Source organism: Musa acuminata, chromosome BXJ3-9 (assembly GCF_036884655.1).
Source record: "Musa acuminata AAA Group cultivar baxijiao chromosome BXJ3-9, Cavendish_Baxijiao_AAA, whole genome shotgun sequence".
Classification (NCBI taxonomy): domain Eukaryota; kingdom Viridiplantae; phylum Streptophyta; class Magnoliopsida; order Zingiberales; family Musaceae; genus Musa; species Musa acuminata.
In genome coordinates, this window is record NC_088357.1 from 32,794,287 (window position 1) to 32,805,562 (window position 11,276).

General features: G+C 42.2%; 1 protein-coding gene across 1 annotated transcript; it reads left to right on the plus strand.

Moving 5' to 3' along the window:
• The first annotated feature begins 7,918 nt into the window (after nucleotides 1-7,918).
• On the plus strand, nucleotides 7,919-9,718 carry LOC103973526 (homeobox-leucine zipper protein HAT4). Its single transcript, XM_009388113.3, has 4 exons — nucleotides 7,919-8,386; nucleotides 8,503-8,846; nucleotides 8,965-9,044; nucleotides 9,137-9,718. The coding sequence occupies exons 1-4, from the start codon at nucleotides 8,197-8,199 to the stop codon at nucleotides 9,486-9,488; spliced, it is 966 nt and encodes a 321-aa protein (XP_009386388.2). The 5' UTR covers nucleotides 7,919-8,196; the 3' UTR covers nucleotides 9,489-9,718.
• The last annotated feature ends 1,558 nt before the right edge of the window (nucleotides 9,719-11,276 follow it).

An 11,276-nucleotide genomic window follows, 5' to 3' on the forward strand; every position in this document is an offset into this window, starting at 1 on the left:
ACATATACTTCTTCGGAAATAAAACCATTCAAGAAAGCACTTTTGACATCCATTTGAAATAGTTTAAAATTATTACTACTAGTATAGGCAAGGAGCATCCTTATGGCTTCTAATCGAGCCACGGGAGCGAAGGTTTCTTCGTAATTGATACCTTCTTCTTAGTTGAAACCTTTGGTCACTAATCTAGCCTTGTTTCTAACCACGATACCATTTTCGTCTTGCTTGTTTCTAAAGACCCATTTAGTACCAATGACTAAATGGTCACTAGGTCTAGGAACAAGCTTCCATACCTTATTCCTCTCAAATTGATTCAATTCCTCTTGCATTGCAATAACCCAAAAATCATCTTTTATGGCCTCGTCAATGCATTTAGGTTCGATTTGATAAAGGAAGGCGGCGTTAGCACAAAAATTCTTGAAAGAAGAATGAGTTTGAACCCCTTTTGATGTATCTCCTATAATTAGCTCCTTTGGATGAGCATCTATATACTTTCATTCCTTGGGTAAGGAAATTTCGGAAGAAGGTGCATCCAAGTTGCTATTTTGAGGAGGGGATTCATTTAAATTCAAATTATCAAAACCAAGATCATCATCAAAATCATTTTTCTTTAAATTAGAAATTTCATTGAAAACTACATGAATAGACTCTTCTATTACTAAGGTTCTTTTGTTAAAAACCCGAAAAGCCTTAGAAACGGAAGAGTAACGAAGAAAGATGCCTTCATCGGATTTAGCATGAAATTTTCCTAAGGCATCCCTTTCATTCAAAATAAAGCATTTACAACCGAAAACTTTAAAATAGGAAATATTTGATTTTTTGTTATTCCATAATTCATAGGGAGTTTTTGATAAGGATGATCTTATTAGGACTCGATTCATGATGTAGCAAGCCGTATTTACGGCTTCGGCCCAAAAATACTTAGGTAAACTATGTTCATTTAATATAGTTCTTGCCATTTCTTGTAGGTTTCTATTTTTTCTTTCAACTACTCCATTTTGTTAGGGATTCCTTGGAGTGGAGAAGTTGTGATTGTATCCATTAACTTCACAAAAATTTTGAAAGTCACGGTTTTGAAATTCGCCACCATGATCACTCCGAATTGATGAAATCATGAATCCTTTTTCGTTTTGAGTGAGTTTACAAAATTTAGAGAAATACTTGAAGCAATCACTTTTGTGAGCTAAGAAATAGGTCCAAGTGTATCTAGTATAGTCATCCACAATTACAAACGCATATTTGCTTCCTCTTAAACTTGTCGTGTCAATTGGTCTAAATAAGTCCAAATGAATTAATTGTAATGGTCTAGTGGTACTAATTTGAGTTTTTGGTTTGAAACTAGTTTTTATTTGTTTACCTAGTTGACATGCATTGCATACTTTGTCCTTAATAAACTTTATATTTGGAATTCCTCGCACTAATTCTCTAGATGAGATCTTAGATATTAGTTTCATGCTTGCATGGCCTAGTCTCCTATGCCAAAGCCAAGCATCATCATTTAAAGCGGAGAAGCACATTTCATTACTTAGGTCATCAAGGTTGATGGTGTAGACATTATTTTGTTTTAATGCAATCATAGTTATGTTATGGTTTGGTTTTTCAATAATACACACATTTGATTCAAATCTAACGATATAACCTTTATCGTATAATTGACTAACACTCAAGAGATTATGTTTCGATCCATCAACTAGTAAGACATCATCAATAGAAAATTTTAATTTGTTACCTATGGTTCCCTTGCTAATGATTTTGCCTTGGTTGTTGTCTCCGAAGGTGACGTACCCTTCTTCTTTGCTAGTAAGCATAGAGAAATGAGATGGATCTCCAGTCATATGTCTTGAGCATCCACTATCTAGATACCATCTCTTGCTCCTAGCTTGTGATGGTGTATGTTTCTATAAGAAGGGATTATTTTTAGGTACCCATTTTCTTTTGGGTGCCTTAAAAACTTGTTCATCATAATGCATAGAATTGATCATGGTTCCTTTAGGAACCCAAATTAGTTTGTTCGGACTAATTTTCTTGAATGGACATTTATAAGTTTTATGTCCATATTTGCAACAAAAGTTGCAATTGCTTTGGTGCCGAACATGTAAGACGAGGCCTTTAATGAAGGTGGTTGGATTTTGGTGAGGACTTCTCACAAATCCGATTCCACTTCTTTTAGGAACGTGACCCTTATTTGTAAGGATCATGTTCAAAGATTTGCTACCAACCTCGAATTTCTTCAAGGTGTCCTTAAGTAGCAAGTTCTCCTTTTGGAGAGATTTTAGATCATGGCATTTTATACATGGAGCTAAACTATCATGATATTCAGTTTTTAATTTATCGATATCACAAGTGAGACTATCATGCTCCTTTTTTAGCAATTCATATTTTCTATTAATTGTCTTACATTCATCAAATAACTCATGGAAAGCATTTAATAATTCATGATAAGGTAAATCTGCATCAATTAAATTTGTTACCTCTTCTCCGATGGCCATTAGGGCGTAATGAGCAACTTGCTCGGTATTGGACTCCTCTTCTTCGGACGCGCTTGAATCATCCCACGTTGCCTTGAGTGCCTTCTTCTTTGATGTTCTCTTTTTGGCTTGAGGACAATCGTTCTTGTAGTATCCCGATTTTTTGCATTCATAGCAAATCACTTGGTCCTTCTTTTGTTCGAATTTATTTTTTATATTATTTTTAAATTTATTCTTTCTTAAATATATTTTAAATTTTTGAGTCAAAAGTGTAATGTCATTGTCACTGTCCTCATCACTTGATGTTCCTTTCAAGTGGTCTTCTTGTGATTTGAGTGTCATATCCTTCCTGTTCTTTGGAAGGGGGTTCTCGAGCTCGTCATGAGCTTGACATGTCATTTCGTAGGTTATTAGAGACCCAATTAGTTCTTCAAGAGGGAATGTTTTAAGGTCTTTAGCCTCTTGAATAGCCGTAACTTTTGGATCCCAACTTTTAGGGAGGGATCTTAAGATTTTAATTACTAGTTCAAAGTTAGTAAAATCTTTACCAAGAGCTTTGAGTCCATTGATGACATATGTAAATCGGGTGTACATGTCTCCGATGGACTCACTTGGTTTCATTCGGAAAAGTTCATAAGAGTGCACAAGGATGTTGATTTTGGACTCTTTCACTCGGCTAGTGCCTTCATGAGTGACCTCAAGAGTTCTCCAAATATCAAAAGCCGAATCACAAATTGAAACACGATTAAATTCATTTTTGTCTAGTGCACAAAACAAGGCATTCATAGCCTTTGCATTTAAAGCAAAAACCTTCTTCTCCGATTCATTCCATTCGTTCATCGGAAGAGAAGATTTTTGAAATCCATTTTCAACAATAGTCTAAAGCTCGAAATCCATAGAAATGAGGAAGATCCTCATACGAGTCTTCCAATAAGTATAATCCGACCCATTAAACAAGGGTGGACGTGTGATAGAATGACCCTCATGTATGCCGGAGTAAGCCATCTCTCTTGGGTATCAAACCAAATATGAGAGTGAGCCTAGCTCTGATACCAATTGTTAGGATCGGAGCGGCACTAAGAGGGGGGGGGGGTGAATTAGTGCAGTGGTAAAGTGCGATAAACTTTTGACGATTTAAACACTTTCGGAAACTTCGTACGATAAAAGTAACGTTTTCGTTTGAAACCGTTTCGATTGCGTTTTAACTTGAAGGGATAAGTAAGACGGAGACAAAGAAGTAGAGCATTAAAGTGCAAATGGTTTGCAGTAATGTAAATGACAATAAGTAAATGCAAACCAGAGATCACGCCGATTTTACAGTGGTTCGGTCAAATGACCTACATCCACTTGCGAGGCCCCTCTTCGATGAGGCTCCCACCTTCCACTTGCAAATCTCTTGAAGGGGAAGGGTAAATACCCCTCTTACAACTTTTTACAAGGGTTCACTCTCTTACAGATTTTCAGCAAGAAAGAAGAAGGTGAACACTAGCAAATTAAAAACAAGACTAGCAAAGACTTTTCTAAGACCTTTCTCTCAATCAATTGCTTCTCAAAAAGTTATAATCTCAGTTGAGATTTGAGGGGTATTTATAGGCCTCAAGAGGATTCAAATTTGAGCTCCAAAATTTGAATCTTCTTTGGTTCTCGATGCTGGCGGTGCCACCGCCTATCAGTGGCAGTGCCACCGCTTGTCAGTTTCTGACACTGACAGTGGACTGGCGGTGCCACCGCCAAACCCTTCGGTTCACTGGTTGGGCTTCAAATTTAGCCCAAACCAAGTCTAATTTTGGGCCCAATTGGCCCCTAATTAGGATATAGGATTATCTCTTAATCATAATCCTAATTACAAGTGAACTACATAATAAAACACATCCTAAGCAAATTTTCAACCGCGAACGTCGAGTCTTGTTCCAGCGAGCTTTCCGACGAACTTCTTCCGACGGACCCCCAGCAAGCTCCCGAACTTGTGATGACTTTAATGAGTAACCGAGCCTTCTCGGTGATCTCCGTGAACCTCCGACGAACTCTTCGGCGAACTTCCGAAAATTCTGACAGGTTCCCGATTTCTTCTCGGTTGGTTCCAGCAGCATCTCCGACGATTCTTCGGACTCTTAAACGTCCATCGAACTTGACTCCGGTATTCTTGCTTTGTGTTTTCTGGTTATCGTAGTTAATCATGCACACTTAACTCAATAATGTGGATTAGATCAATTAACCCATCAATTGATTTTATCATCAAAATCTGAGATTCAACAATAGCTAGTTGCTAAAGATCTTGTTAGATTATGGTCCTAGGATTGAATCTAATCTTTACATTTATCTTTGTCAAACAAAAAGAAAAAATGTACAAAAGAATTCAATCGCTGGTTACCAATCCAATTCATCACGTCAGTCGTACGAAAGTGGTCTTGGCGAATCTTAATCGGAATCATAAATTCATCATCTATAGCAGCAAGTTAATTACTGGGAAGATGATTGAAAATGATAGCACCGTTGCTTATATGATAATGCTCGGTAAGGGACGACAGATTGGCGTAGCTTTGAACAATGACCGTATAATAGCATTTTGTGGATTGCATTATAATTACAAGTCATATTTTGAGCGAGAGTAAAGAGAAAAAAAAGGGAAAGGAAATATATCGGTTTCAAATTAGAGTCAAAAGTGATTTAACGGTGAGATATGTTAGTTTGACAAGTTTCATAGTCCTACATCAAAAAAATCAGGCTTGTTATATTGGAACTATAAATAAGGGTTTGGACTTTGAAGTCAGAGGTACCGCAAGTGGCACTATAAGAAAAACCTAAGTGATTACTTTGGATTTAAGTCCACGCTCAATTAAATAGTTTGAACTTATAGTTTCCATTTTTCTTGTTTAGTATTTTCAGGTGTTTTATGACCTATGAATATCTTCCTAAGATATTTATAATTATCTCTTTTATAGTAATAATTTATTCTTATTTCGTCTATGGATGTAGGTCAAAGTCAATTGATTGAACCACGTAAATTTAAAATTGGTTTAAATTAAATTGCCGATCTATCTTTTCAACAGCACCGGTCATGGGCTTCAAATCATTCTCAACTATTTGTTTCAACGATATATACTATTATATCCCGATCACGCTTCATAACATTGTTTACTTGGGTACACTAGGAGTTTTGCTGTCTGCTTTGGATTCCTGTTGGATGTGAAAGGGGCCGTGCACATGGGGACAGCTGATGCCCCTCCGCAAGTGCGGTTCGCATCCCCAGGTGCTTCCGATGACTACGATATGTTCGATGGATCATCGGACGGCTGTCAAGAGTCCTTCGACGCGAAGCAACTCCTACGATGGGAAGAACAAGGATACGGTACTCCTTTCGATGGGGGGACGGTGGTTTGACCGAACGTGCACGTGAGGGATTTGGCCGTACGTGCACCTCGCTGTCGTCCCGCCGGTTCCCTCGGCAAGCCACGTCCGCGCCACATGCCTGCACGGGCCAGCACTTAATCGCACTCGTGGGAGTCTAGAAATCAGCAACGCGCCGTGGACATAAGCGACGGGATTCGTAGGTAGGGGCTGCCGAGGCACGTGTGATTCACGTGATTGGGAGGCAGCCCTCTCGCTTGCTTTCACTTTTATTTCCTTGGCCAATGTGATGTGATACGGGGGGGCTTAGTAGTGGTGGTTGAGATGGGAGAGACACGTGGGACAGCTAGCAGGCAGCCGTGGACGGGGACACTCGATCATCGATGCCCGACATCATGCCGGGTTTAAATCCACAAGTTTCGGGGAGGAAGGGGAAGAAAGAAAAGACCAAATGGACTGGGTCCCACTATTCCTCCTCTGCGCGCCCACCCACCACTCGGTGCTGATGGCTACTCATACTGTCATTTGTACCCCACTCAGATGCTTACTTCTCGTGGAGGCAAAATTGTCATCACCACCGCATGCTTCGTGATTCTTGGCACGCAATTAAATAGAATATGCAGATTCTACGTTCAACTTCATATTTTATCTTCTTAACCTTTTTTTATTTTTTTCTTTCTCGAATGAAAAAGAAATTTGCAGGGCACTGGATACGTGCGTGCTATGGGAGAATAGCGAGAGAGAGAGAGAGAGAGAGAGAGGGCGTGATAGATTATTAATGCGGGAAAAGGATCAGAGAGAGAGGGGTTTAGAATCGGAGGGGCTGTGGCTGCAAATGATTGCGCGGTGTGGGTGTCGGGGCATGGGGAGACCCGATGGCACGCGTGGCTGCGAACAGGCCGGCGGTGTCGTCGGCATGTTCGCACGTGCCCAGGCAAGGAGATGCTCGCCCGCGTGATGGGGAGCTTCCCTCCCCTTTCCTCCCACGTGAAATCAAACCCCACCCGCGTCGTCCCACCTGGCACGCCTCGGCTCAAATGGACCGCCGACGCAACTCAACGTGCCGCAGTTTACGCTGTCCTGTCCGTCCGTCCGTCCGTCCATGGTATGGATCATACGATCGTCTCCTCGCTGTCACATTGTGGAATAACAAGGATATTCAAACCCTCGGCTCAGAAACAGACACAATCATCAAACTAGCTGGAGTCAATTGTTTTTTTTGTTCTTTTTCACTTAGCTGACTCGTATTAATCGTAAGAACGATCAATATGAGATCGCTTGATCTAAATAATTTACTGTGTGATGGAAGCTAATGATGATGTGATGATTTGGGAGCGTACCAGTCGTGATTGGGGCGTTGCCGTGAAGTGAAGGGACATAATGATGAGGGGAGAGGAGAGTCGTGCTCAAATGGCCACTGAGTGGTGGGGCCTCGGTGTTCGTGAGGATCGCATCTCGTATCAACACCAGCAGCTGTAATAATTGCACGGCTCCAAGGCACCGATAGACATATACTGGTACTGTGGATGCTCATCATGATGCCCTTCCCTGGCCCTCCTCCGTCCTGACAAAAATCACCAATCGTATGGCAGAGATGGCAGATGTGGACTCCCCTTGGCTATCTTAGTATCCACTGTCTGCTATACATATTTGATGATTTATACATACATAGCCAATTTTATTCTTCTAAGAAGGTTTCCATCCTGCGTGAAACTTATGACATCGATAGGATTAACATAAGTCGCTCAACCTCGTATGCATTTCGAACATGTTTTTGACTCTATCATGATATCATTTGCAGGGATTGTCGTGTTCGTAGAATTCGATTCTCTGACTCTACCGTAGAGGCTTAAAACATGGTACGCCGTAGAGCCCACATTTTTCTGCACAGGCAGGGCCAACATGTTACTGCTGTAAAGATGAGAAAGGAAGAAAGAAAGATGCTGAAAATAACCGATAAGTCAATGGTCAAAGTACCAGAAGCCACCGGTCCAAGGTTGGCCGGACCGAGCCACGGGTTTCTCGCGGAGAGGAGCAAGCAAACCATGATCGAGGTGAGCTTAACCAAGGTTAACATCAAAGAAAGCCAACGAGGAGGAAGAGGAGGAGGAGGAGGAGGGAGATAAAAAGTGCCTCTCACAAACACACGTACTGATCGAAACCAACAGGAAGACACCAACTATATAATACCCTCCTACCAGTGAGCTGTTGATAGCATTTCCGACCTCCATTACTTCCATTCTTCTCCTGTCCATCTTTCTTCCAACTGCTCTGCTTTAGTTACTACCTTCTTTCGACCCCAAGGAAAGGAGAGAAAAAGTGACGGGGCGTATTAAAGCCATAGCCATAGCAAGCAAGAAAGAAGAAAGAGAAGTGGTCAAATATGAAGATGGGAAAGGATGATGATTTAGGGCTGAGCCTCAGCCTGAGCTCCTCCTCCTCCTCCCCCCCCAATAATCACTTGCCTCTGCAGCTCAACCTCATGATTCCTTCCTCGTCTTCTGCTTCCTCCCCGTCACCACCTCTTCCTTGCCATCAGAAGACCCAGTGGCGTGATCTCCTTGTCCACTCAGGTAAATATAGCTATTCTTTTTTGTTCTCCATGTTTGTTTTTCTATTTAGCTTAGGAAAATGATTGCACTAGTATGAGTTTCTTATCCAATATGTTGGCTACGTTTCGTGGTGGCAGAGATCAGACGGGTGTTGGACGTGTGTGGGGCAGCAGCGGACCCACGGCCGCGGCCCCTTCACCGAGGAATCGACGTGAATCAGGAGCCGCCGGATGCCGCAGAGAGGGACAGCGAGGAGGACGCTGGGGCGTCGTCACCCAACAGCACGCTCTCCAGCGCGAGCGGCAAGCGGGCGGAGCGGGGCCACCACCTGGGCGTCGACGAGCACGACACCGACCGGGACTGCTCGCGCGGGATCAGCGACGAGGAGGACGGCGAGGGCTCCCGCAAGAAGCTCCGTCTCTCCAAGGACCAGGCCGCCATTCTCGAAGAGAGCTTCAAAGAACACAACACCCTGAACCCCGTAAGCCGCTTCTATCCTCTTCCTCCCCCCCATCCTCTTCGAGTTGTACGACATCAGGGTGTTCGTATAGGTGTGAAAATTGTTCCTATAAACTCTCCATGCTTATCTTGTGCGACAGAAGCAAAAGCTGGCGTTGGCCAAGCGGCTCAACCTGAGGCCAAGACAAGTGGAAGTGTGGTTCCAAAACCGTAGAGCAAGGTAGTCGACCGGACAAAGTTCTTCTGCGTGTTTTATTCTGGTTCTTGCCACTGATTGGCTCACGCGATGCTTAATGTGGATGTTAATTTCAGGACAAGGTTGAAGCAGACAGAGGTGGACTGCGAATTCCTCAAAAGGTGCTGCGAGACCCTCACAGAAGAGAACAGGAGGCTGCAGAAGGAAGTGCAAGAGCTGAGAGCTCTGAAGGTGTCGCCTCGGCTCTACATGCAAATGACTCCGCCCACCACCCTCACCATGTGCCCTTCCTGCGAGCGCGTTTCCAACGCCGCCACCACCACCACCGCCTCCACCCCCACGCCCGAGACCAACACGCCACATCCGATGTCGCAGCACCATCAGTTCATCCATCATCGGCCGTTCCCAGCTCCGTGGGCGCCGATCCCACTCCGGCCCTGTCTCAAGACTCCTCCGCAGCGCTCTTAACTGAGTACACATGGATTAGAGCTTAAGTTAATCAGTAAGGGAAGAATAGTTGTCGTCAGCGGATGATGGATGACGCAGTTGTGGGATATGGTGGAAGGGAGAATCCTATTAGCTATTTATTTTTTTACAGCTATTAATCCTCAACTTTCCTCCGCTCCACTCAAAAACTGGTTCTGTGATGGATTTGGTTCGAGCAACTTCATCTTTATTTTATTTAATTCTTCTGGTAAGTCCCAAGTGTTCCACGTAAATATGTTTAGTGGATGTTCCTTCTTTTCTCCGTTCTATTTAACTGCAGTTCTTCTTCCTGGAGGCCACGAGTTGATGCATGCTGCTGGCTCCGTGGCCATTACAACAATATTAATATACGGACAGCACTTGCATGTCTCAGCCGGCTTTTCAGGCATCTTAGTTAACTATGCTAAGTAAAGGTAGGCATTATTAGGTCTTCATCACCATTACCCGCATGGCGGACCGCCCAGCGTAACTTGGGGAGCCAAAGCAGGGAGTTGCCCCCGAATGATGATGGATAAAAATGTTGCTGTGACATGCTGTTCTCGTGTGCTGTCCCTGCTTTCGCAAATCTTTAATGTATACATGAAGAAGACAGACAGGCGGGCGCGATTCCTGCAAGTACTACCACTGGCCTTCCTCCTCCGTTTAATTCCATCTGGTTGATATCTGACGATGCGATTCCTCTCTCACAAGTCAAAAAGTTCAACCCCATTAGGAAAAATATATATATACATATATATATATATATATACACACACTCATGAGAAATGGTCCTCTTCTCGGATGTCATATCCTGATTTGAGTGTTGGAGAAAGATATAAGCAGATACGTTACCAGCCTTATCTTCCTTTCCTATTTGTAGGTTGCACATTTTCACTGATACAGATCGAAGCGAAGGTACACATATTATCAGGTACACATCATCCTAGCTATCTATCACCTTGGCAACAAAGCGTGTTGGCTGCTCTAGATGTTACTAGGTCCCTCTCTAATGTGTCTAGAGAGGACGCTCTATAGGATTTCTAGAGAGGCGGAAGAAAGGTATAAATTCTTCGAGGTTTACTTAAGAGGATATATAAAAGATTGTGTTTGAGTAGATATAACCAAAGAGTCTCATAATTAATTTTACATGATAAATAATTTGATTTTCTTCGTGGACATAGGCAAGATTTTTAAACCATGTTGAATTTTATATCTGATTATTGATCTCTTAATTTCTCCCTTGATTTTTCAGTTTCTCTCTTCCTTCCCATAATTATATTCTGTTTTGATTGAGAAAAGTGAAGTACTAGGAGATAAATTAAAATAAATAATTTATTGGAAAAAACCTCTAGTTTTAGGCTTTTATCAATTGGTTCCCCGATAATTGATTTTTATCAAAGGCACCCCTTTTTTAAACTTAACCAAAATACCCTTATTTAAATCAAGAAAAGATGACGATTATTCCTCGACTCAGTTTTTTTGAGCTAGATTGATTTTTTTAAAGATGAATCAAACCAAATCGGTTCAACTAAACCCTAATTGACTCATTTGATACTCAATTTTTGAGCTAGATAGATTGATTTTTGAGCTAGATTTGATACTCAATTTGACTCATTTGAGCTCCAGATTGTCCCTTGATTTTTCTTTTTTAAATTATCCTGCATTACCTAATCAATTGAGTGAGGAATGGAATAGGGAAGACCCCACTCATGACCTTTGGAGCATCAGTGATTAATAATGAACCCCAACAGTGCAATACGATACCCTAGCCTTGTCATCGCTAATGTCCCC

Bases quoted from the DNA above. Each gene is read 5' to 3' on its own strand.
- LOC103973526 (XM_009388113.3), top strand. From the start codon at position 8,197: ATGAAGATGGGAAAGGATGATGATTTAGGGCTGAGCCTCAGCCTGAGC. The intron at 8,387-8,502 runs GTAAATATAGCT...TCGTGGTGGCAG, and splicing joins TGATCTCCTTGTCCACTCAG to AGATCAGACGGGTGTTGGAC. The intron at 8,847-8,964 runs GTAAGCCGCTTC...CTTGTGCGACAG, and splicing joins AACACAACACCCTGAACCCC to AAGCAAAAGCTGGCGTTGGC.